At 42.4% G+C, this 27,551-nt stretch overlaps 1 protein-coding gene across 2 annotated transcripts; it reads left to right on the plus strand.

Annotated features, from left to right (window-relative positions):
• LOC311132922 (FACT complex subunit SPT16-like) lies at positions 1-27,551 on the plus strand. 2 transcript variants are annotated; one of them, XM_084166307.1, is made up of 24 exons: positions 1-420; positions 4,103-4,195; positions 6,608-6,778; positions 7,108-7,260; positions 7,449-7,595; positions 7,926-8,077; positions 8,335-8,507; positions 8,711-8,801; positions 8,965-9,038; positions 9,546-9,658; positions 10,224-10,289; positions 10,394-10,492; positions 11,107-11,222; positions 11,837-11,990; positions 13,495-13,622; positions 13,810-14,072; positions 21,884-22,002; positions 22,193-22,431; positions 23,727-23,802; positions 24,144-24,313; positions 24,622-24,751; positions 25,878-26,007; positions 26,155-26,229; positions 26,546-27,551. In XM_084166307.1, the coding sequence occupies exons 1-24, from the start codon at positions 355-357 to the stop codon at positions 26,656-26,658; spliced, it is 3,111 nt and encodes a 1,036-aa protein (XP_084022433.1). In that variant the 5' UTR covers positions 1-354; the 3' UTR covers positions 26,659-27,551. The 2 variants fall into 2 exon arrangements, with proteins under 2 accessions (XP_084022433.1, XP_084022434.1); XM_084166308.1 differs by having other exon boundaries at positions 25,878-26,001; positions 26,546-27,532.

Below are 27,551 nucleotides of genomic sequence, written 5' to 3' on the forward strand. Positions count from 1 at the left end.
TCGAGTCGTTTATGCGTGGCACCAGTGTGGATAACAAACAGCTAGATGTTATGCAATTATTCATCTCAAGAAAAATTATGAATTTGACATTTTTACTTTAAATATCGATTTTTAACAAAACGCGTGTTTAATGTAAACATTTTTTGGCGATTTTTTAAATTGAGCAACATAGCCATAGAGGCACATCTTGGGGTGAATTGAACGTAACCATCGTCCATACATCGAGGAGGAAGGAATAATATATTTTGATAGAGGTTTCAAGGCGTGGAAAGTGCGTGAAGCAGCAACCACTCATCCGGCCTGTACTCATCTGAGAAGCCAGGAGCTGGAGTTTGAAGGTGCAGAAGACTCGCTATGGCGGTAAATTTGGACAAGGAAGCGTACTACCGCCGAATCAAGCGCTTATATAGCAATTGGAAGGTAAACGGCACGATAGAAACGATTATCTTTTTAATAAATGAGGGTAAAACTCGTAAAATCATTCTCTAGTTTAGATGCTGGCGGATAGCCGCGTTTTTGAAGTACGTGGTTGACTTTGTTTTCGGTATGAGTGAGTGCAATGTTGCTGTTGCACAGAAGCGCAAAATGCACCCAACAATGAGAGGAAGGCCTCACTTTGATTATATAGGTAGACTTACATGCATGAAACACTATTGTGGATTTAATACATTCAGGAGATCTTACATATCCTAAAACTAATATCTACAACATTGCCACTTATTCTGCATTTTATATTATCCACCAAGTCAGGCAGTTATCTATTCATTAGCGTAGCTAGCTAGCCAGCCAGTCAATTACCAGTATCTGGCGCTGTGGCACAACCACGTTAGCTCGTTGCCAGCTAGCTAACTAGAAAATTATGAATTCATATTCTGGATTGCACATCTAAAATTGGCACCAAAATACAATGTCAGAAAGTACCATGTAATGTTTTGACAAATTGTTATCTTCACTAACTAGTTGCTTCTTGTTCACATGGCTAATTAGCACCAGTAAGCATGCTAACTAGCCAGCAACTATCCAGGGCGGGCCTTAGGGGTCATGGCCCGCCCTACCGTACTTCCTTGCCCATCCAAATAAAATATTTAAATATTGATAATTTATTTGACTGAGACACTCGCTGACAGAAAGACACATCAATCTCAGATAAAGCATCTGAGTAGGCAGGGCAAACACGTTTTGGTGATTTCTGGTATCATCAGAATAAGTAAATCACAGCCCATTTTGGACTCAATCAGCAGTTTTTACCAGATTTAAGTACAATACCATTGAACATTAATGTTGAAAGCTCCATTTATATACCTTATACCTAAGTTGAAATCAATAACTAATATGCAGAAACAGTTTGGTATATACAATTTAAAAAACGAAATATACATAATATCATATTACTTGTATTTTTACTTTACAAGCACCTTATAAACTGCACATGCACCAAAAACCCTGTATTGACAAGTGGCAATAAATCACTAATCAATTAGGGGGATATGAGCTGTTGAAACTACCACAACTCCAAAACCACCACAACTCCAAAACCACATTGAAACTGGAGATATTTTTACATCACTGGTTAGAGGACAACCTGCAGAACACAGTCAGCTACATTTTGATACAGGGGTCACCAAAACAGAAAGAGAAACGCAACACTTTTGTCAATCACGTTGAAATAAATTGCGTGTGGGGGGAGATGAGGTTGCGTGTCCTGTTAAAACTAACACTGCTCAAAAACCACACATAATCTGGGAATGTGTCAAGGGTCGCATTAGCTTTCAGAAATCTGCATTTTCAAAACGGACCATAAAAAACATCTGCGTTTTAAACCATTTCACCTGCTGTTTATATTGAAAGGCCACACTGTTTTCGTCAATAGAGTGATAAGGGACGTGCAACTAGATTTTCATCACACAAAATAAATAAATGCAAAACTTTCAGCAGAAAATAGCTTCGTTTTCATCGGATGACAGCAGAAGTGCAATGCTATTTGGCTAGCAGCCACACAAGTAAACGAGTTTACAATGAAAGAGCAAGGTATTTTTTGCAAAGACGATGCATGGCCATCAGATTGATGTTTACCATAGTAAGAATGTATCCAGCTACACTTACTATTGTTTTGCTTGAAGTTAATCTTGCATTTTAACTTGCTAAAATTACCGGAGAAAAGTAGCCTAACCATCGCCTGTTCCTCTCTGCCATCATTCAGTCTGCTGATCTAATGCCTGTGGAATTTGATTGGTCTGAAGACAAGAACAAATATTTCTCACCCGAGTGGAGAAGTGCAACTGAAGCATACAATTAGTCTGAAGACGAGCAAAAATAACAATAGAAGCATTTTCGATCTGCGTCTACAAAACGCAGCACGATTAAAACCGCAGAATTCTGCGTTAACTCGACCTCTGACGTGTACATCACTCGTTAGAGTACAATTTGTAGAAAACATGTAGCTACATTTTGAAGTGTTGCATTTTGATTCAAGTGGGTCGCCAACGCGGTAAGTGTAACGCAGCACTTTTTTTGGTTAATCGATATCACGCTGAAATAGAACAGGGTGCAAACGTTTGGGGTGTAGCGCTCTTTAAACTAACACTATTCAAAGGCCACACGGAAGCTTGGAGTAGCCTATACACGGTTGGTTAGATGACAACTTGTAGAAGGCTGCGTATATCTATATTTTGGAATGGTGGATGTTGATTTCAGGAGGCTGGCATCACAGAAAAGGGAACAAACCACTTTTTCTGTTAACTTCAAAGAATCACGACCCGCCATAGGATATCAACAGTGACAACAGTTGGCTTCTATTTAAGTGATAGTTTGACTGTCAAATCAGTGTATTTTATAGAGCATTGTGTTTCCTGCGACCCCCCCCCCCCCCCCAATCAACATTACAAAACCAAATATATTGATCTGTTTTAAGCAATTGATTTTGTGTTGACTATAAACTTGTATACTAACATCACCAATCTGAGGTAAAAAATGTGTAATTTCCCCCGATTCGGTCAAAACTGTCCACATCATGGAAAGTAGCATAAACTACATTTAATTAGATATGGCAAATAATTATATCTTAATTTAGTATGATAGTAAATGAAGCAAACTCCCAGATTTGTTCAATAATCACACATTTCTCACCAGTTTAACCATTTTAGAGATAAAAAATAAATAAATGCTCTCATGCACAATTTATCCGGGCGCTCTAGAAAGAGCCCCCATAGTGACTGTGCAGCAGCCAATTCATTCGATTTCCCTATCTGAGCGAGCAAAACAGCTCCCTTCTGTCTCAGAATGTGGAGCCTGATGCTGTCTGGACAAAAAGAGTGTGGCATGTCGTACTTTTTTTGACCAGACAGCATCAGATACATGGGCTACAAATAGTAAAACAGAGGGGCGCTGTTTCGCTCTCTCGGGTGCTTTCTCCGGTGAGATAGTTTCAGCCACTCTTCGGATGCTGGAATTATTTTGGACGAATGTGCAAAGGTAACCTGCTTTTTGAAGTGATTTGTTTGACAATCCGATGACAACATCACGACTGGTTGTTTTCTTGCCACATTATAACGTAATACATTTTTACAATTAAATTACATGCCTTTACTATAAAACCCATTAAAAAAATGTCAATGCCCATCCAACTGATTCGTTCTGGCACCGGCCCTGCAACTATCCAACATCAGAAAGCTGGACATGTTCAAGCTAGCGTGATAGCTAGCTTTATATCGCGCCAAGTAATCACTGTTACATGCACAGTGCACTTTATTATTTTGAGGGTCATGCAACGATTAAGCTCATCCCATGCATTTGAATGCCAACCTAGATAGCTAACTAGCAACTTTCTTTCTAGTTACATTGAGATAGTACTATATCCATAGCAATAGATAGCTAGCAACTTCAGCTTGTTCTTAACTGGTTAGCTAGCTAGGTTGTAGCTTGTTAGCAATTTTTCCATACTTATCACCTGCACTCAAAAAGAACAACCAGCATCTTGTCAACCAACACTCACAACTGTGGCTAGCTGTACCCTTTTGCTCATTAGTTGACTTAGTTAGAACTATGTAAAACATTCCTGTATTATTAATCAACAAGTATCTATTTTGTTATTTTTCTCTAACAGAAAGGAGAAGATGAGTTTGGCAAAGTGGATGCCATGGTGGTCTCTGTTGGGGTGGACGAGGAGATTGTGTACGCCAAATCCACTGCCCTGCAGGTAAAACTCATGGACCTTACCCCTATCCAGGAGTTGTTCCTGACTGTGTGAGCTGATCAGGGAAAACTCTGGACCCCCAGTTGTAGGCTGTAGCTGGGGCCTGGAGTCATTTGGGTCAGGTCGGGAAAATCTGTCTCCTTGATAACTTGTTGCACATAACATCTGTCTGACTTCAAATCCTGTGTGTGCGTGTGCTCGCACACGTTTACGTGTGTGTTATGGCTTCTGTAATGAAGAAACATAGCTGGTTTACACTCCAGCATAGGGCTGGGCAATATATAGAATTCGATTAATTGTAATTTATGTTTTTGCGCCGATATTTTCGTTTTAATTAGCGTTTATTTACTCTTGTTCTCATGTTGTCTTTTTGGTCTCATCTCCTTCACTCCTTCTGTGCTGTTTGCACCTTCCCATTTACACCAGATATCTGTATATAATGAGATGCTCATGTCTCCGCCCTAACAAAGGGAGCCGTTGTCCCAAAGGCGGGAAGGCAGGCGACAAGCTTAGGTCCAAAATAAACCCATTAATGCATAGGGCTTATTTTTGACAGATTTTGGCCAGAGTGAAACCTCTCGCTTCGCCTCTTCCTCTCTGTTTACACACACACACCAAGCCTCTCCCCTGCCACTCACAACAACAAAGATGGAGAGATGACTTCTTCCTCTCTGACAAGCGCTCTCAACTCAACATTTACATTTGAGGTTTAGTCCAACAGAATCGGTCATATTGACACCGAAACACATTGAGACACAATTTTACTGTAATAGAGAAGTTAAACTTCTCTATTACAAAGTGGCATCTCTAACCCCACGCTTCAGCACTTCTCTAACCCCACGCTGAGCCTTTGTAATTCGAAGGTTAGCAATGCTAACAAGTACATGTAAAATCCCATAGAGAATGCTAACTAAATGCTAACGATGTGAACATTTTCTGCATTATCTGACCTAAAGTGTTTGCAGGACAGACATCCCGGCTCATAAAGTTATACAAGTAATGCTACTCACAGTTTGCTGCATGCACAAAACGAATATTAGACAGTAAGGCTCTTGATTTAGTAGGGGATTCTCTGCTGTTACCAAGCGACGCTTGATTTTGGAAGAAGCAAACCACTTAGCTAGATAGCTAACTAGCTACTAAATTAGCAAACTAAATGCACAACTGCAGAGCATTTAGCACATTTTAGACATTTAACTTAATAGTTATAAGCTATCTAGCTGGCAAGCAGTTATTTGTGAATTTCATACTGTAACTAGATCACATGGCACGTGCTACACAACAGTGAGTGACTCACAAGGCTCCGGTCTCTTGTTGTTGTGTGCTTGTAAACAAACACCACGTGACTGGAGATTACCGGTAAGCTTCATAATGAAAAATTATGTGACAGGTGAAATGAAGAATGTGATTTTCTTTATCTCCTAACATATTGCACAAGTTGACTGCAGGTATTTACTTAAGAAGTAGCAACAAATATTCACATTTTATAAAATAAACTCAAAGAAATAGTTTCAACGGTATTGAAAAACCATCCGGTGGCTATTTCCAAATACCCCGGTATACGGTATACCGCCCAAGCCTAATCTGAACAAAGTGGACAGGCTAGCATGCTGTTCAGTTGGAGACAGACAGAAGGGTGTGTTCATAACAATTCAACACTTCTGCCTTGTTAGCTAGCAAATAGATCCAAGTTGGCTAAGCTTGAAATATAAAGATTAGCTGGCTACTCACTAGCATGTGGGATTGTGCTTACATTTGACATTTTAATATTTTAGTCATTTAGCAGACACACTTATCCAGAGCGACTTACAGGAGCAATTAGGGTTAAGTGCCTTGCTCAAGGGCACATCGACAGATTTTTCACCTAGTCGGCTCCGCGTTTTGAGTCAGCAACCTTTCGGTTACTGGCCCAACGGTCTTAACCTCTAGGCTACCTGTTTATGAGACCTGTGTTAATTTTCTAAAATGCCTGCTATAAGAAGTTAGTCATTATTAGTGAATGTGCATTATGCATGGTTCTGGTTAAATTTGAACAAAAAGGGCATTTTCATAGACAGACTTGAATGCCAAATCATTGATTATTGCAAAAAAATAGCTGGTTAAACGATTTTGATAAAATAATAACATTATTGGTGGGTCTTATGGTGTGGAAGGCTTATATTTAGCCTAGGTATATTCCCAAGTCCTCAGTTTATTTGATTATTGCTGACTGTTTGAAATGCAGTGTATTTGACCTTTAATTGTACAACAAAGCTCATTTAGAGAAACATAAAAAAATATATTGTGAATCACCCATAAATTTGAAAAAATCTATATATGATTTTTAGGCCATATCGCCCAGCCCTACTCCAGCATAAGCAACAGTTTTAGAGAATAACATGTATGCTCGTCCTCTCCTCCTCCTCTTTTCTCAAGACATGGCTGTTTGGCTATGAGCTAACCGACACCATCATGGTGTTCTGTGAGTCTAAGATCATCTTCCTGGCCAGCAAGAAGAAGGTGGAGTTTCTTAAACAGGTGGTAGTCACCAAGGGCAACGAGAACGCCAACGGGGTTCCACCAATCACACTGCTCGTCAGGGAAAAGGTAAGCACTGCTTGGTAGACTCGGGATGGTCTAACACTGATTGGCTTTCAGTGTTGATGCATCTTTTCCCAACATGCCTGTCCTTTGTAATGTGTGACATCAAGTCTGTGTGATTGTTCAAGTCTCATAGCCATTTGTAATTGCAAAGTTGTGTGAGAGAGAGACTTTGTGAGCGCATGTTTGTGAGCGCGTGTGGGCGTTTGTGTTTTTGCGTGAGGGGAAAGCGTGTGTGTGTGAGAGTGTGTGCGTATGCTCACTCGCTCGCATGAATGTGTTTAAGCTAGTTGGTAACACTCAAACCTCTCTCTCTCCCTCCCTCCTCCCCTCAGAATGAGAGCAACAAGGCTAACTTTGAGAAGATGATGGAGGCGATCAGGGCCAGTAAGGAGGGCAAGACTGTAGGTGTGTTCAGCAAGGACAAGTTCCCCGGAGAGTACATGAAGAGCTGGAATGACATGATCACTGCTGAGGGCCTGGAGAAGGTGAGAGGAAGGGAGGATGTTGTAGGTGAGATGGGGTGTGTGTGTGTGTGTGTGTGTGTGTTAGCAGGTTGAAAATCCAACCCAGGGATATGTCTGTGATGTGCTTGTATGCGTATAATGTACAAGTAGCTACTCATTGGTTTGTGGATCCTCATTTGGTTTAACTCCTTCCTCCCCCTCTTTTTCAGGTGGACATCAGTGCGGTAGTGGCCTACACCATGGCTGTGAAGGAGGATGGGGAGCTGGCTTTGATGAAGAAAGCTGCAGCCGTCACCAGCGAGGTCTACTCCAAGTTCTTCAAGGAGAGGGTCATGGAGATCGTAGACGCAGATGAGGTAAGGAAGGACACAGAGAAGATCTAGGTCCTGTTTGAGTACTTTTAAAATCCTTCCTTTCTTCTTCCCTTTCTCCCTACCTTTCTCCCTTGGAGAAATCACTGACCCAACACCGGCTTTCACCAATCGAGTCATGTCAGATCAGTGATATCTTTCAAGTTAGGAAGAAAGGATGCATTTTCAAAGTATTGGAACCGGGCTAGACTGGCCTGAAAGAACATCATACAGCAAACATAGATGTAAGCTTAACGGTTTACGTCCAAATAGTTTTGAATCCATTCCATTCCTTTCCTTTCTTAACATTGTGTCCCTATCTGTCTGCCCAAACAGAAGGTGCGCCACAGTAAGCTGGCTGAGTCTGTGGAGAAGGCCATTGAGGAGAAGAAGTACCTTGGGGGAGCAGACCCCTCCACTGTGGAGATGTGCTACCCCCCCATTATACAGAGCGGGGGCAACTACAGCCTCAAGTTCAGCGTCGTCAGGTAACAGCCGTTTCCATGGCGATATCTATAGCGAACGACGGTTTCCACGGGGTTGCCTTTTTTCCTACGGTCAATCGGCAGTTTACTGCTTAACTGGCTTGTGACTGCAAAGTCGTCAATCTTTAATTTGATCCCCTTTTCTTGACCAGAAAGACACAGTTCCTTGTGTATCAAATTGTACAGTACCTGTCACAGCAGACTCCTTTATAAAGCATTATAACCTCTATAAACCCATCTGTTATAACTCCCTGTGACAGTGACAAGAACCACATGCACTTTGGGGCCATCACATGTGCCATGGGGATCCGCTACAAGTCCTACTGCTCCAACCTGGTGCGGACCCTGATGGTGGACCCGCCACAGGAGATGCAGGATAACTACAGCTTCCTGCTACAGGTGGAGGAGGAGCTGCTTAAAGAGCTCAAACATGGTGAGTGAAGGATGGCGGGAGAGTGTTTGTGTGTGTGAGTGAGAAAGAGAGGGGGAGATGCAGGACATCAGCTGGAGCTGCTCAAACCCCTTGAGGGATGGAGGGAGTGAGGGTTGGGGTGAGAGGGAGTGTGTTTGTGGGATAGAGTACACATGGTTGCCGTAACCGAACCTTTTTCTTTATTCTTACCTTGTTCTTTATAGGTGTAAAGATCTGTGACGCGTACAATGCAGTGCTGAACTACGTTAAGAAGGAGAAACCAGAGCTAGCAGCCAAACTCACCAAGAACCTAGGGTAAGACACATGCAACACACACGCACGTTCTTTCTCGCACGCTCTCTCGCTCTCCGTCTCTCTCTCTCTCTCACACACATGCACACAAACACACGTTCTTAACTTCTCACACAGGCTCCCCATATGTTGACTATTGTGCGCCCCCTCTCTCTCCCTGTTGTAGGTTTGCCATGGGGATAGAGTTCAGAGAGGGCTCTCTGGTCCTGAACAGCAAGAACCAGTACAAACTGAAGAAAGGTGAGAATTCAAGTCCCTGTACTGTCTTACTGAGTCTTGTCAGTTACTTTGTAGACATGGTATTGTCAGTTACTTTGTAGACATGGTATTGTCAGTTACTTTGTAGACATGGTATTGTCAGTTACTTTGTAGACATGGTATTGTCAGTAGACATGGTATTGTCAGTTACTTTGTAGACATGGTATTGTCAGTTACTTTGTAGACATGGTATTGTCAGTTACTTTGTAGACATGGTATTGTCAGTTACTTTGTAGACATGGTATTGTCAGTTACTTTGTAGACATGGTATTGTCAGTTACTTTGTAGACATGGTATTGTCAGTTACTTCGTAGACATGGTATTGTCAGTTACTTCGTAGACATGGTATTGTCAGTTACTTCGTAGACATGGTATTGTCAGTTACTTCGTAGACATGGTATTGTCAGTGTGTCTTAGACAAAGGCAATTTTAAGTAGTGTGTAGAGCGGACGCTTTCATAACTGTGTGTGTTGCGTGTGTGTGTTTCAGGTATGGTACTGAGCATCAGCCTGGGTTTCGCTGACCTGGTGAATAAGGAGGGGAAGAAGGAGGAGCAGAAGAAATACGCCCTGTTCATAGGAGACTCTGTACAGATCAACGAGGTAGGAGGGAGGGAGGGATGGGGGGGAACAGATTAAATACGCCCTGGTCATAGGAGACTTGGTGAAGATCGAGGTAGGAGAGGGGGATAAGGGAGGGATGGGATGGACGAATGAGAGGGAAAATGAACAGAATTATGCCCTGTACACTTTGTACAGCTCAACAAAGTGGGGGCGGGCACACACGTTTGTTTTACTATACTTGTAAGGACTATTTGTGGACCAACAATTGATTCCAATTCAAAATCCTATTTTCCCTAAACCTCAATCCCTAACCCCTAATCCTAAAATAGCCATTTTTTTTTGTGAGGACCGGCAACATGTCCTCACTTGTCATAGTTTTCCTTGGTTTACTATTCTTGTGTGGACTTTTGGTACTCATAAGTATAGTAAAACCGGTACACACCCACTTTATTTTATTTTTACAAAGTCTTACAGCGAGTCAAACGTATAGTTCTGTTAATATAAATTTTGATATCTGATATTAGCACATTGACAGTAGTAAAGAAACACTCAACATTCAGTGTGTGTGCATTAAAATGTCTGCGTATCTGTGCATCTCTTGTAGGATGATCCAGCCACAGTTCTCACGCCGGTCAAGAAGAAGTTAAAGAACGTTGGAATCTTCCTAAAGGTATGAAAGGTGACCACCGTCTCTCTCGGATTCTTGTTTCACACTGTCCCTCAATAAATAGAAATTGTAATAAAAAAATAATAATATTTGTTTGTTCTCGTCAGAACGATGAGGAAGATGATGAGGAGGAAGATGCAGACGATGCAGAGGAGTTACTGGGGAAGGGAGCGCGTGGACAAGCTTTACTTCAGGACAGGACTAGGGTGAGTGCGTGTTCGTGCTAAAATATATATATAAAAATCCTATTTCTATTTTAGCCCCCTTTTTCTCCCCAATTTCGTGGTATCCAATTGGTAGTTAGTCTTGTCCCATCGCTGCAACTCCCGTACGGACACGGGAGAGGCGACGGTCGAGAGTCGTGCGTCCTCCGAAACACAACCCAACCAAGCCGCACTGCTTCTTGACACAGTGCCCGCTTAACCCGGAAGCCAGCCGCACCAATGTGTCGGAGGAAACACCGTACACCTGGCGACCGAGTCAGCATGCACTGCGCCCGGACCGCCACAGAAGTCGCTAGTGCACGATGGGACAAGAACATCCCTGCCTGCCAAACCCTCCCCTACCCTGGACGGCGCTGGGCCAAGTGTGCGTTGCCCCATGGGTCTCCCGGTCGCGGCCAGCTACGACAGAGCCTGGACTCGAACCAGGATCTCTAGTGGCACAGCAATGCAGTGCCTTAGACCACTGCGCCACTCGGGAGGCTGTGTCTGTGTGTTCTTGAGAGAAATTCCCTATACTTAAACTATCTGTGTGTATGAGATAAACGCTGTTGTTTGATTGGTCAGACTGTGAGGAACACTGTTATTTGATTGGTCAGAACGAGATGACGGCAGAGGAGAAGAGGCGGGCTCACCAGAAGGAGCTGGCAAATCAGGTGAACGAGGAGGCCAAGCGACGTCTGACGGAACAGAAAGGAGAGCAACAGGTCCAGAAGTGAGTGAACGAGGAAAAAGAGGAGTGGAAGGAGGAGTAGTGGAGGTGATGGAATGATGTTTGGAAGGAGGGAGATGGGAGGATGCTGGTTAGAGTTCATAAAGGAGTGGATGAGGAGAGGTTGTATAATGTGCATAATTGGGGAGAGATGGAAGAATGGGGATGGGAATTATGTTATGAGGATATATATAGTATTATGTCCTCTGGTGGTCCTCTGTAGCTCAATTGGTAGAGCATGGCGCTTGTAACGCCAGGGTAGTGGGTTTGATCCCCGGGACCACCCATACGTAAAAATGTATGCACGCATAACTGTAAGTCGCTTTGGATAAAAGCGTCTGCTAAATGGCTTATTATTATTATTATTATTATTATTATTATTATTATGATGTCTAAATGGCCTATTGTAGAAAACTGGAAACTACACCTTTTCTGAAGAAAATCTGTGTGCGTGCTTCAGCTGTCTAAAAGCATTTTTTATTAATGATTTACATTATTCAATAATCAATGATATCACTTTCTCCCTATGTTTATGTAAATGCACTTTCCAAAAATGTCTGCCTGTACCAATTAATTGAATGATTATTGAAGTATTTCTCTGTGTCTTCATCCTCTAGGTCCAGAAAGTCCAATGTCTCCTACAAGAACGGCTCTCAGATGCCTCGAGAGAAAGACATTCGAGACATGAAGATCTTCATCGATAAGAAATACGAGACGGTCGTCATGCCTGTCTTCGGCATCGCCACCCCTTTCCATATCGCTACCATCAAGGTACCTGACACACACACACACACACACACACAGTATCGTACACTAACCCATTCACAAAATGTATATTTGGATTTCTGTGACCTCTTTTCACACACAATCGCACAATTCGACCGAATTTGCATTGTAGAATAATAGTGAAGATATTAAAACTATGAAATAACACATATGGAATCAGGTAGTAACCAAAAAAGTGTTAAACAAATCAATATGTATTTTAAATTTGAGATTCTTCAAATAGCCACCCTTTGCCTTGATGACAGCTTTGCACACGCTTGGCATTCTCTCAACTAGCTTCACCTGGAATGCTTTTCCAACAGTCTTGAAGGAGTTCCCGCATATGCTGAGCACTTGTTGGCTGCTTTTCCTTCACTCTGCCGTCCGACTCATCCCAAACCTTCTCAATTGGGTTGAGGTTGAGGGATTGTGGAGGCCAGGTCATCTGATGCAGCACTCCATCACTCTCCTTCTTGGTCAAATAGCCCTTACACAGCCTGGAGGTGTGTTGGGTCATTGTCCTGTTGAAAAACAAATGGTAGTCCCACTAAGCCCAAACCAGATGAGATGGCGTATCGCTGCAAAATGCTGCGGTAGCCATGCTGGTTAAGTGTGCCTTGAATTCTAAATAAATCACAGACAGTCAAAGCACCCCCACACCATAACATCTCCTCCATGCTTTACGGTGGGAACTACACATGCAGAGATCGCGTCTCACAAAGACACAGCGGTTGGAACCAAAAATCTCCAATTTGGACTCCAGACCAAAGGACAAATGTCCACTGGTCTAATGTCCATTGCTCGTGTTTCTTGGCCCAAGCAGGTCTCTTCTTCTTATTGGTGTCCTTTAGTAGTGGTTTCTTTGCAGCAATTCGACCATGAAGGCCTGATTCACACAGTCCCCTCTGAACAGTTGATGTTGAGATGGGTCTGTGACTTCTTGAAATGTTCCGGATTGACTGATCTTCATGTCTTACAGTAATGATGGACTGTCGTTTCTCTTTGATTATTTGAGCTGTTCTTGCCATAATATGGACTTGGTCTTTTACCAAATAGGGCTATCTTCTGTATACCCCCCCTACCTTCTTACAACACAACTGATTGGCTCAAACGCATTAAGGAAAGAAATTCCACAAATTAACTTTTAAGAAGGCACAACTGTTAATTGAAATGTATTCCAGGTGACTACCTCATGAAGCTGGTTGAGAGAATACCAAGGGTGTGCAAAGCTGTCATCAAGGCAAAGGGTGGCTATTTGGAGAATCTCAAATATAAAATATATTTTTATTTGTTTAACACCTTTTTGGTTACTACATGATTCCATATGTGTTATTTCATAGTTTTGATGTCTTCACTATTATTCTACAATATAAAAAATAGTAAAAATAAAGAAAAACCCTTGAATGAGTAGGTGTGTCTAAAGTTTTGACTGGTAGTGTATCTGAGGAAAAACTTGGCATTTCTGTGTCCCTCTCACCATGTTTCTGTCTATCCGTGTGTGTGTGTGTAGAACATCAGTTCGTCGGTGGAAGGAGACTGGACCTACCTGAGGATAAACTTCTATGTTCCCGGCAGCTCTCTGGGACGCAACGAGGGCAACATCTTCCCCAACCCTGACGCCACCTTCGTTAAAGAAATGTAAGGGGAAATTAAACGTGCGTGTGTGCGCCCATTTGCCTGTAGGTTTCACTGTTGTCAAATATAAAGCAGGTGGTCGGGTAGGTGTGTGTGTGTGATGTATTCATCTTTGTGTCCAACTGCTGCTTTATCTGACCATTTTGCTCTCTCTCTTTCTCTCTCAAACCCCCCCCCCCCCCCCCCCCAGTACGTACCGGGCGTCGAACCTCAAGGCGCCGGGCGACCCAACGGTCCCGTCCACCAACCTCCAGAATGCCTTCCGCATCATCAAGGAGGTGCAGAAGCGCTACAAGACCCGGGAGGCTGAGGAGAAGGAGAAGGAGGGCATCGTCAAGCAGGACTCGCTGGTCATCAACCTGAACCGCTCCAACCCCAAACTCAAAGACCTCTACATCAGGCCCAACATCGCCCAGAAGAGGATGCAGGGGTCGCTGGAGGCCCATACCAATGGTGAGGAGAGGGGGGGGGATGGAGCTGAGTTGAAATTACAATGTAATTGTGAGTCCTGCCAAGAGACTTTGGGCAAGAGTCTATTTACAGTGCATTCGGGAAAGTATTCAGACCACTTGACCTTTTCCACATTTTGTTATGTTACAGCCTTATTCTAAAATTGATTACATGTTTATTTTTTTCCTCATTAATCTACACACAATACCCCATAATGACAAAGCAAAAACAGGTTTCACATTTACATACAGTACCAGTCAAAAGTTTGGACACACCTACTCATTCAAGGGTTTTTCTTTATTTATATTATTTTCTACATTGTAGAATAATAGTGATGACATCAAAACTATGAAATACCACATATGGAATCTTGTAGTAACCAAAAAAGTGTTAAACAAATCTAAATATATTTTATATTTGAGATTCTTCAAAGTAGCCACCCTTTGCCTTGATGACAGCTTTGCATACTCTTGGCATTCTCAAGCAGCTTCACCTGGAATGCTTTTCCAGCAGTCTTAAAGGAGTTCCCACATATGCTGAGCACTTGTTGGCTGCTTTTCCTTCACTCTGCGGTCAAACTCAACCCAAACCATCTCAATTGGGTTGAGGTCGGGGGATTGTGGAGGCCAGGTCATCTGATGCAAAACTCCATCACTCTTCTTCTTGGTCAAATAGCCCTTAAACAGCCTGGAGGTGTGTTGGATCATTGTCCTGTTGAAAAACAAATGATTGTCCCACTAAGCCCAAACCAGATGGGATGGCGTGTCGCTGCAGAATGCTGTGGTAGCCATGCTGGTTAAGTGTGCCTTGAATTCTGAATAAATCACAGACTGTGTCACCAGCAAAGCACCATCACACCTCCTCCTCCATGCTTCACGGTGGGAACTACACATGCGGAGATCATCCGTTCACCTACGCTGCGTCTCACAAAGACACAGCGGTTGGAACCAAAAATCTCAAATTTGGACTCCAGACCAAAGGACTGATTTCCACCGGTCTAATGTCCATTGCTTGTGTTTCTTGGCCCAAGCATGTCTCTTCTTCTTATTGGTGTCCTTTAGTAGTGGTTTCTTTTCAGCAATTCGACCATGAAGGCCTGATTCACACAGACTCCTTTGAACAGTTGATGTTGAGATGTGTCTGTTACTTGAACTCTGTGAAGCACTTATTTGGCCTGCGATTTCTGAGGCTGGTAACTCTAATGAACTTATCCTCTGCAGCAGAGGAAACTCTGGGTCTTCCTTTCCGGTGGCTGTCCTCATGAGAGCCAGTTTCATCATAGCGCTTGATTAGTTTTTGCGAATGCACTTGAAGAAACATTCAACGTTTTTCACATTTTCCGGATTGGCTGACCTTCATGTCTTAAAGTAATGATGGACTGTCGTTTCTCTTTGAATATTTTGAGCTGTTCTTTACATAATATGGACTTGGTCCATATTACCCCCCCTACCTTGTCACAGCACAACTGATTGGCTCAAACACATTAAGGAGGAAATAAATTCCACAAATTAACTTTTAACAAGGCACATCTGTTAATTGAAATGCATTCCAGGTGACTACCTCATGAATCTGGTTGAGAGAATGCCAAGAGTGTGGAAAGCTGTCATCAAGGCAAAGGGTGGCTACTTTGAAGAATCTAAAATAAAATCTATTTTGATTTTCTTAACACTTTATTTTGTTACTACATGATTCCATATGTGTTATTTCATAGTTTTGATCTCTTCACTATTATTCTACAATGTAGAAAATAGTAAAAATAAGTGATGTAGTGTATCCAAACTTTTGACTAGTACTGTAAGTATTCAGGCCCTTTACTCAGTACTTTGTTGAAGCACCTTTGGCAGCGATTACAGCCTTGAGTCTTCTTGTGTATGACGCTACAAGCTTGGCACACCTGTATTTGGGGAGTTTGTCCCATTCCTCTCTGCAGATCCTCTTAAACTCTGTCAGATTGGATAGGGAGTGTTGCTGCACTGGTCATTATGAATTCAAGTTGAAACCTTTTCAAACTAACTTCTTCAAGCATTAACCAGACAGTCTGTATGTTTGTCAGTTCACCATGTAACAATTCACTGCTTCCGTCTTCACAAGTTCCGTGCCAGGAACACCAGCCTATTGACCGTTTCTGGCTTCCAAGTTGCCCTGTGGCATGTGACCACATTGCCCTCAGTGCTAAATGCTCTCTCAGAGGGCGAACTTGTGGCAGGGATGCATAAGTATTTATTTGTCAGACAACTCACTTGTGGGAAGTTGGATGCGTGAACTCGCCACCACTCCAAAGGATCAGCCTCACTGTCTGCTGCCATCCTCAGAGTGTAGCTGTCCAGCTCTTGCTCGATGACCTGTCTCTGGGTTCTTAAGGCAGGTGCACTACTGGTTTTCTTAAAGATGCTCCCAAGGCTCTTCTTGGACTTCGTTGCTGATTGTGGAGCAGTGGCAGCTTCTTGCTCTCCCTCACTCTGGCCCTCTTCAAAAGAGAAGTCTCCCATGGCTGTGTTCCCTACCAGGAGGGCTTCTGTCATGGAGGCAACTCTCACCTTCACCTCCACCAGCTTCTTAGTGGTCATGTAGGTGGTCTTGAACCTTGGGTCCAGAAAGGTAGCCATGGTGAGCAGCTCATCAGCGTCTTGCCAGGAGAGTGCAAGGTGCCATGTTTTTCTGTCTGCTGCCAGGACTTGTGTGATGGCCTTTTCCTGCTCCAGGACTCTTTCCATCATCTGCAGTCGAGATCCCCACCTTGTCAGGGATTCCATGATGAGCTTGTGGAGGGGCAGGCTCAGTTTATCCTGTGCACTTGTCAGGGCCTTCTGCTTCTTCCAACTATAGGAAAGTGTGCTGACCACTTTCTTGCACACTCCTATGGCCCGGGAAACCCGAGGTTCGTTTTGGACTCTCTTCTCTGAAAAATAAAAAGGTGAAAAATAATTAACATATGAATCACAATTATTCAATAGAAATAACATTGCATCTGCTGAAATTACAACAATTTACAGCATGGACACTGGACATGATTACAAATTAAATCCATCTATAGATTTACATACAACTGTTGTGATTAAGAGAGCTGTGTTGCTTTAGAAAACGGGATCATTTATTGAGTAGGCTATTTATTATTGGAAGAGAGAGGATAGATTCATATATTGAAACCATAGGCTAATGTATCAATTATAAATCAAAGCAATGTAATCCATATAATGTTTGGATATTGCACAAATTTACAAATATTATAGATTTGCATAGCTGTATATATTCGGCTTAACGTATAAGAATGATCAGGCAGTGTAGTCAGCTATAACTTTAAACAGGAGATAAGGAATACAATAGTTATTCTGCATTTTAAGTTGTTTTAAGTTATGTTATTTTTCTACCAAGCTCTATTTGTTTTGGACGTTGGAACTTACCAATAGCAATGTGTAGCCTATGTCCGAAACACCCTAGTCTTGTCCATTTGTTCAGCTCCAATGCTTTGACCATGTTCGATCCGCTGTCGGTAGTCATACATACTTGACGCGACTCTTTCAAGCCCCAGGATGAAAGTGGCTCCCTCAGCCCAGCTGCAATTATTTATCTGGTGTGGTCGTCTGGGAAATAAGAGGTCTGAAGGCATTTGCTTTGCAGCTTCCAGTTGTCGTCAATGTAATGAATCGGGAGGCTAATGTATGGCTCTGTGGTCCGGCTTGACCATAAGTCGGCAGTGGTGGAGAAGAATGCAGCGTTACGGATTTCGTTGGCAACTCTGTCCCGACATTCTGTGTAGAGTTCTGGCAGACATGTTTTGCTGAAGGATTTACGGCTCGGGATCTCGTATCTTGGGTCTAGAGTTCGAATCAACTTTCTGAAACAGTCTTTCTCCACAGTTTGAATTGGTTCCATGTCTTTCACTATGTGATACGTAATTGCACTCATTATCATTCTACTTCTTGCTCTTGTACCACAAACGAATGATGCCTTGAGTGATAGTTGAGTGCGGGCAGGGCCAGCCCTGGACGGTCTGCAGCCCTAGGCAAGACAAAAAACGGTTGCCCCCCTCCTATCCCAGCTAAACTATGTACAGCAGGTGTCCACAATAGGTTTGGCCTTGGGCCAATTTTTTTATCCGCTAAAAATCGGAGGAACAGAACATAATAGCAGCCCAATCCATATGCCTATGCTACAAATAAAAAAGGAAAAAGTTACACATCTGGTTAGAAGGCTATATAATCAGGACAATGTCAATAACATAGCCTAATATTTTCTATCTGATTTAATTGATAAAATCACCAATGTCTCTATTAAATTCGTTTTTTTATAGTTCTGTGTGCGTTGATTGGGGAAAAACATCTTGCAATCAAAAGAAAATGTTGGGCTGAAAAAGTCTCAAAAGAATGGTGGATAATGAAATAGAAGTTTCAGGGAAGAATGGACAGAGAAATAGACCTTCTTGCCATATTTCTCCAATGTCAAACCAGTGTCTTGTTTGCAAATAATTAAATCTTAGCCATCCTTATGAATCAAAGCATGGCACTTTCAAAAGTTACCTTTCCACCCAGACAGACGCTCTACCGAAGCAGAAAAATGTAAGCTTCAACTGCTGGCTATTTTGCATAACCCAACAACAGAAGTGCTTCCCTAAAAGATATCTGGGTTTAAACAAACATCTTCTCTTTTCAGAAAGTGAAAAGCTCAATTAATAGGGACAGAATAGCAAAGTAAATTAGTTTGTCTCCTTGAATATTATAGGCTGCAGCTCAGCTTCAGAATGTCATAGATAGGAATCTTTCACGTGCATTTTAAAGCTTGTTTCTACCATAAGGCATCATGGAGTTAAGCATTGTTATAGAATGCTTTATATAATCTGGATACTTTTTATGTATTTATTTCAAAATATAAATATAAAGCCCTTTTCTTTAACAAAGGGTATGGGATACCCTCACTCAATCCGAGCCCAAACACACCAAGCCCTTCCCAGACACTGAGGTATTTAAGGAGTGCATGCGACAGTATTGGAGGATTTGGCTATACCGACATCTATGGATAGCATAATTGTGTTTGTCAAACAGGTAGGCCTACCACGTTTTGGAATAGGAAGAAATAGGCTCCAATTCTATACAGTGCCTTACAAAAGTATTCATTCCCCTTGGCGTTTTTCCTATTTTGTTGCATCACAACCTGTAATTTAAATGGGTTTTTATTTGGATTTCATGTAATGGACAAAATAGTCCAAATTGGTGAAGTGAAATGAAAACGATAACTAGTTTCAAAAAATTATTCAAAAATAAATAACGGAAAAGTGGGGCGTGCATATGTATTCATCCCCTTTGCTATGAAGCCTCTAAATAAGATCTAGTGCAACCAATTACCTTCAGAAGTCACATAATTAGTTAAATAAAGTCCACCTGTGTGCAATCAATGTCACATGATCTCAGTATATATACACCTGTTCTGAAAGGCCCCAGAGTCTGCAACACCACTAAGCAAGGGGCACCACCAAGCAAGTGGCACCATGAAGACCAAGGAGCTGTCCAAACAGGTCAGGGACAAAGTTGTGGAGAAGTACAGATCAGAGTTGGGTTATAAAAAAAATCTGAAACTTTGAACATCCCACAGAGCACCATTTAAATCCATTATTAAAACGTTGAAAGAATATGGCACCACAACAAACCTGCCAAGAGAGGGCCGCCCACCAAAACTCACGAACCAGGCAAGGAGGGCATTAATCAGAGGCAACAAAGAGACCAAAGATAACCCTGAAGGAGCTGCAAAGCTCCACAGCGGAGATTGGAGTATCTGTCCATAGGACCACTTTAAGCTGTACACTCCACAGAGCTGGGCTTTACGGAAGAGTGGCCAGAAAAAAGCCATTGCTTAAAGAAGAAAATAAGCAAACACGTTTGGTGTTCGCCAAAAGGCATGTGGGAGACTCCCCAAACATATAGAAGAAGGTACTCTGGTCAGATGAGACTAAAATTGAGCTTTTTGGCCATCAAGGAAAACGGTATGTCTGGCGCAAACCCAACACCTCTCATCACCCCAGGAAAACCATCCCCACAGTGAAGCATGGTGGTGGCAGCATCATGCTGTGGGGATGTTTTTCATCGGCAGGGACTGGGAAACTGGTCAGAATTGAAGGAATGATGGATGTCGCTAAATACAGGGAAATTCTTGAGGTAAACCTGTTTGTCTTCCAGAGATTTGAGACTGGGACGGAGATTCACCTTCCAGCAGGACAATGACCCTAAGCATACTGCTAAAGCAACACTCGAGTGGTTTAAGGAGAAACATTTTAAATGTCTTGGAATGGCCTAGTCAAAGCCCAGACCTCAATCCAATTGAGAATCTGTGGTATGACTTAAAGATTGCTGTACACCAGCGGAACCCATCCAACTTGAAGGAGCTGGAGCAGTTTTGCCTTGAAGAATGAGCAAAGATCAAAGGGGGTGAATAGTAATCCACACTCAATTTAAAAAAATGTTTGTCTTGTTTGTTTCACCCCAAAAATTATTTTGCATCTTCAAAGTGGTAGGCATGTTTTGTAAATCAAATGATACAAACCCCCCCCAAAATCAATTTTAATTCCAGGGTGTAAGGCAACAAGGGGGGGTGAATACTTTTGCAAGCCACTGTATGCAAGTCTATGATTAGGCCCATAAAACATTTTGGTTCGCGCGTGCACATATAGGAGGTCCCTTACCGGTCAAAAAGGAAATTTTACTTTAACCCCTGCATCGGAGAGTTACAATGTTGCAGTCACTTTCTAGCCAGCTGCCTATAATAGTTACTAATAATATGACACCTGTTATCACACATTGCACAACTCCACAATTGTTACAATAAAAATAACACTTTTATTTAACATATCATTTAATATTCCTGTAGAACTGTAAAAAGAGTGAGAGAATTTGAGTTTTGGAAACAAGTGCTTTCATAAATGCATGGCGGGCCTCGTTTCGCTGGAGCAGTGTAAAATAAGCTTTCTGTCAATGACCCAGCCTTAACGAATTTCGTTTATTTACATATCGAATTTGATTGTCGAACATCAGTTTCAGCATTTCTTCATTTCGTGGCCCGCCTAGAGTGGCCTCTTTCCTCTGCTGTGGGGCTGCATTGCAGTCAGTGATGTTTTCTCTCGGTAGCTGTCCATGGTTCTGAAATCAAATAATCAGAGAGAGATTAGGATGTACTCCAATGTATTCTTGCGGACCTTCAATGCTGCAGACATTTTTTGGTACCCTTCCCCAGATCTGTCCCTCGACACAATCCTGTCTCGGAGCTCTACAGACAATTCCTTCGACCTCATGGCTTGGTTTTTGCTCAGACATGCACTGTCAACTGAGGGACCTTATATAGACAGGTGTGTGCCGTTCCAAATCATGTCCAATCAATTGAATTTACCACAGGTGGACTCCAATCAAGTTATAGAAACATCTCAAGGATGATCAATGGAAACAGGATGCACCTGAGCTCAATTTCAAGTCTCATAGCAAAGGGTCTGAGTACTTACTAAATAAGGTATTTCTGTTTTTTATTTTTGATACATTTGCAAATGTTTAATACATCCACATTTGCCTGTTTTCGCTCTGTCATTATGGGGTATTGTGTGTAGATTGAGGATTTCAAATGTGGAAAAAGTCAAGAGGTCTGAATACTTTCCGAACGCACTGTATAATTGGAACCCTAGGGCAGAGGAGAGCAGTGGAGGAAAGAAGAGAGGGGAAAGAAACATGATGGAGAATGAGGAATTGGTTGAGGTTCTTTTCAGTTCCGATTGTTGCTGTAAAGACTACAAGAATGTATTATCAACGAACCTGTTAAATAACATGTGTATGTCTGTCCAGGTTTCCGCTTCACGTCCGTCCGCGGGGACAAAGTGGACATCCTCTACAACAACATTAAACACTCCCTATTCCAGCCCTGTGACGGAGAAATGATCATTGTACTGCACTTCCACCTCAAGGTACCTACCCGTGTTGGTGTGTTGTGATAAACATAGGCTTAGTACATGTCTGACCTCGTATGCATTTGTAATCAAGCTGTGGGTATTTGGGTCTATGCTTTCGCCTGTGGCACTTGGAGGGGTCTTGATTTTGGGGTGTGTGTCTGTGTTTGTGCGTCCATTTTGACTTATCCCCCTCGTCCTCCTTCAGAACGCCATCATGTTTGGTAAGAAGCGTCACACGGATGTGCAGTTCTACACAGAGGTGGGTGAGATCACCACAGATCTGGGCAAGCACCAGCACATGCACGACCGCGACGACCTGTATGCCGAGCAGATGGAGAGGGAGATGAGACACAAGCTCAAGTCTGCCTTCAAGAACTTCATCGAGAAGGTGGAGACCCTCACCAAGGAGGAGCTGGAGTTCGAAGTGCCCTTCCGAGACCTCGGGTAAGAGCGATAGATGAGATCGCTACTTGGAAATAACTCATTTCTGCATGGACAAATTGCCATTGAGGACTTCCACCATTTTAAAGTAGTCAACTGGGTGTGACTTCCTATTGGAGTCAGCCAATGAATTGTACTTGTGAGCAAACATTCCATGAACTGCAGGTGGCAGTAAATCGGCAACCTTTGCTTTATACCTGTTCAAACACACTCCAGGTGGCGGTATGCACCCTTTCAGTTTGTTTATCAACGCATATAGAAGGAATAGAAGAAGAAAATGACTATTTCAAAATGGAGATAGCCTCAATGGCGCTGCCCATGCCTTCACAGACGCCATAAATGGCCAGATACAAAGATCTGTAGTCTAACGAAGTCTATGGGTAAGAGAGGGATGGAGGAAAATGTACGTAAAATGTATGCAAGCATTACTGTAAGTCGCTTTGGATAAAAGCGTCTGCTAAATGGCGTTTATTAATATCATTATGGAGGTGGGATGGGAGGGTTGCAGAAAGAGAGGGAGAGTTGGGGGAGTAGAGGGATATTGGCAGGGTAGGGCACTTTGAGTAGGTGTGTGTGTGTTAAAGCTAGAATTCTTTGTTGCTACATCCATTTTTGGACTTGGTGATATATACCCATTGATTCTTGAAAAATGTAACTTGTATATGCCCCATCAGAACCCAAAATATAAGCTTGTTTTACTCCAGTGTTTGTAAACAATGTAAACAAACACTGTATAGCCTCAAAACATGGTAAAAACAATCATTTAGCTCTGTTTATGAATTTGAGAGTGGTTACTCTACATGTCTGCCTGCTGGCCCCACAGGCTTGCCTGGGCAAGAACCAATGAGGACAGGCAGCTGTAGGCGCAATGGATTCTGGTCATTGTAGTTAATTACCACATTTCCTGCACTTAACTATGATGAGTTGGATGACATGTCCCAGAGAGAAATCTCTCTAGAGAAACAGCGTGTTGAGCTCAGAAAACTATACTGAACTAAATGGAATTCAAATACTTGAACCGATGTCGGTCAATTAGTTATTTAAAAACCCCAAATAAACCGAAATGTTTGTTAATATCTCAGCACTAGTGTTTACATTTCTCCAGGCCCATCCCTCAGCTTTTTACCAAAACAGAGGCGGAGTGACCGCTTTGTTATTGTTTCAATTGAGGATTCTAGCTTTAGGGGTGGGAAGCACAGAGTTGGGTGTTCAAGTAATAAACAGTATAAAACAATGTTCAAGTTTGAAGAATATCAGACTTGTTGAGGACATTACTGAATGCTTGTGTGTGTGTTCAGGTTCCAGGGCGCCCCCTACAGGAGTACCTGCCTACTGCAGCCCACCTCCAGCTCCCTGTGTAACACCACTGAGTGGGTGAGTGACTATTACTACTACTAATACTACAGCACATATGAATACTACTACTAATACTACAGCACATATGAATACTACTACTACTACTACAGCACATATTAATATTATTACTACTACTACAGTACATATGAATACTACTTCTTCACCCTTACTGATATAGTCCGCAATACTGCTTGCATTCTCCACCATGTGTTTTAAACAAAGCTAGGCCTAAAGGCAGATATTTTACTACAGATTTAATAAAATCCTTAGTAAGTTAAAGTTCAGACTAAAAGAGACATGCATTCAGCAGTATATATTCTGCTCTCTTTTCCTCCTGTTTTCCTCCTTTCCGTCTCCAGCCTCCGTTCGTGGTGACTCTGGATGAGGTCGAGCTGGTTCATTTTGAGCGTGTTCAGTTCCACCTGAAGAACTTTGACGTGGTGATCGTCTACAAGGACTACAGCAAGAAGGTTACCATGATCAACGCAGTGCCCGTCAACTCACTTGACCCCATCAAGGAGTGGCTCAAGTAAGTCAAGTGGTTCTGTGTGGCTTAGTTGGTAGTGTGGCACTCGCAATGCTAGAGCCGTGGGTTTGATTCCCGCTTGGGTCACCAATACGAAAATGTAAGCACATCAGTAAGACGCTCTGGATTAAAGTTTCAGCTAAATGTCATAAATCAATCGATCTCTTTATGGACATATTAGAATGGTTTAGTTTCTCAGGAAAGGAATTCGATTTTCAATTGATGTTTGTGTTTTAGCAGAGGTTTACCATACCAACTGTTTTTACCCCCCCCCCCCCCCCCCAACCCACCACCCTTTCTCTCTCCTCCAGTTCCTGTGATATCAAGTACACAGAGGGGGTCCAGTCTCTGAACTGGACTAAAATCATGAAGACTATAGTGGACGATCCAGAGGGCTTCTTTGAACAGGGGGGCTGGTCCTTCTTAGACCCGGAGAGCGAGGTGAGGGGTGTGTGTGAGCGAGCCAGTGTTAATTTTGACACATATTTTAGTCTTAAAATATATTTTGGTCTTAATAGTCACATTTTAGTAATTTCATCCTTAATTAGTTTTAGTGATCAGGCGACAAAAACTCTGGACAATTCTGGTCTAGTTTTAGTCACATTTTAGTCAGTGCAACTTTTCCATTCAATAATTAATATTTACCTCTTACTTGCATCATGTGCACATTCAAATAGCCTTGTCCAACTAGGCCCATTATCGCCTCATATACCTTAGCTGGCAAAATTGTAACCAATGCCAGCCAGAATTAACCATGTAGGATATAAAGCCTATAGGTTAAACAATTTAGCTCTGATTTTCTCTCCATCAGAACCGCAGGAGGGGGGTAAATAACAGTGATTTCCTTGAAAGGGGAGAATATGTGCTTTCCAACAATGCCTGAAGTATTACTGTACTTTATTCAGCAAAATGCATTTGTTTTTCCAATCGGAAAAAAGCAACCGCAACACACGTGAATAACAGCGCACATAGCAACATGGAGCTTCTGATGTGATCAGAGCAAAAATGGCCTCTATGAAAGCAAATACTTTTAATAGACATGATTGTTTCTAATTGAGGTTAGTTTGTTACAATTGCGCATCAGTTAAAAAGAGAGCCCGAGACGAGTGATTGAAGTGACCGGGAGCAGTGTGTGTGAGAGAGCCAGGTCAACTCTCAATCAGCCCACTCAACAGAAAGACGTTATCGGCCAATGAGAGGATTGCATTATATATTCTACAAAGGGATGATGCATGCTTCTGATTGGACAAAACAGGAGCTTCATGTCAAATTAAATGTCCATGGAATTCTCGTTACATTTTCATGTTTAAAATGAAAAGTAATTGGTAATAATGCGGAGGGTTTTCAGGGCATCTCATCTTGTTATTGTCATTAGTTTTCATCAGGGAAAATAGGTTGTTGGCGAGTATTTTTTGTCATAGTTATTGTTGACGTAATTAACACTGGTGTGAGCGGAGCATGTGGGCGTGTGTGTGATTAGAGCTATTAATGCAAGACAGAAAACATTCAGTGTTAAAATGAAGACGTTTGACAAACGTCTCTTTCTTCATCCGTCTCTCTCTTTCAGGGGGAGGGAGCGGAGGATGACTCTGAGTCGGGGGAAGATGAGACCTTCAACCCCTCGGCAGACGAGAGTGAGGCAGAGGAGGAAGACAGCGATGAAGATTATGACTCAGAGAGCGAGGACTCTGGTAATGGTAACGCATCATGTTGAGACGCGCGCGCACACACAGACGTTTACTGACACACGCACACACATCACTTACATTGACTTACTGTCTGACACGCACAGAACACATACACATACAGAGACTTAGTACTGTGTGTGTGTGTGTATATTTCAGACTACAGTGCATCGCTGGGCAGTGAAGAGGAGAGTGGTAAAGACTGGGACGAGTTGGAAGAGGAGGCCAGGAAAGGTGAGTCTACATTACTACATGCCCATTTGAATGTAAGCAGTCCCCCAAGGAGAAAGAATCATAGCTTACCATCCCTGAAGCAAGAGACACCATCTCTTGCTGGTCCCTGGTATAGAAAAGGCTGAGAAACACTGGGAAATAATACTTTGTTATCCGATGTGAATTGGAAATTCTTCATTCAACGACCTATGACACTTTTGACCTTTTATATGTTTGTTATTGACTCTCTTCACATAATAAAAAGGGGCTGTGAAATCGGTTGCAAATTGTTTGATATTGACACGTCATCTCCCTCTTCCCCTCTCCTCTCCCTCAGCGGACAAAGAGTCTCACTATGAGGACGCGGAGGAGACCTCGTCGGCCAATAGGAAGAGGAAGGGCCGCTCGTCAGCCCCGCCCCCCAGCAGCAAGAAGAAACGGCGCCACTGAATGATACCATCACCACCATCAGACAGTCTCACACACACACACACACACTGCCAAAACATTGTCAATTCGATCACCCTCTCCTACCGTTCATCTTCGCTCTGTCACTCTTCTTCATTTTCTCTCAAACATAAATACACACACACACAGAAATACATACACACACAGAAACACACACTATACAATGTGTATATAGAGGTAGCACCCCCATGCGTTTGTATTAGGCATTGAGTGTCTTGATTAAATGGGCATATCATACCTGGCAACCGACAAACTCCATCCATCTTTTTTATTCTGTTCTATTCCTTCCTTCCTCCTCCCTTTCCTTTGGCAACTCTCACTCCCCTGTTTTCAGGGGCCAGGTATGTATGTGTGTGTTGAAAGGTTTTTTTATTGCAAACTATTGGTTTTCTGGTAAATTGTTTCTAAACTAATAGATATAGTAAGCAGTGATGACTTAAGATGAGATACAATATCGTCTGCCAAGCGTTTTATAAGACTTTGTGAAAACTAAGACTACTCCCTTTCCTTTCCTCCTTCCCCATCGCTCTGTCACAATCCATTTATTCCCTCGTTCTTTATCTTCTTGGACGTAGTTTATTTGTTGAAAGATTTATGTTAATCTTTTGGGGGCAGATATTAATATTCAGTTTTGAATCCGTTTTCCAATTCCTATTTGTTATGGGGGTTTGTACAGACAGACACACAGACACACTCACAAATCCCACACTGTCGCACTCTCTTTCTCTCTCTCCCTCCCTCCTTCCCTCCCTCTCTCCTCCTTTCTCTTTTTGTTCATACTGGATAGGTAGACTGTTGTATTATTAATTCAAAAATCCAGATTTTCTTTGTTTGGGTAATAAAATTAAAAGGAACTATTTTTGTCCATTTCGTTA

The sequence above is a fragment of the Coregonus lavaretus genome (assembly GCF_964263955.1).
Source record: "Coregonus lavaretus genome assembly, chromosome: 7".
Classification (NCBI taxonomy): Eukaryota; Metazoa; Chordata; class Actinopteri; order Salmoniformes; family Salmonidae; genus Coregonus; species Coregonus lavaretus.

Bases quoted from the DNA above. Each gene is read 5' to 3' on its own strand.
- LOC311132922 (XM_084166307.1), top strand. From the start codon at position 355: ATGGCGGTAAATTTGGACAAGGAAGCGTACTACCGCCGAATCAAGCGC. The intron at 421-4,102 runs GTAAACGGCACG...TTTCTCTAACAG, and splicing joins GCTTATATAGCAATTGGAAG to AAAGGAGAAGATGAGTTTGG. The intron at 9,659-10,223 runs GTAGGAGGGAGG...CATCTCTTGTAG, and splicing joins ACTCTGTACAGATCAACGAG to GATGATCCAGCCACAGTTCT.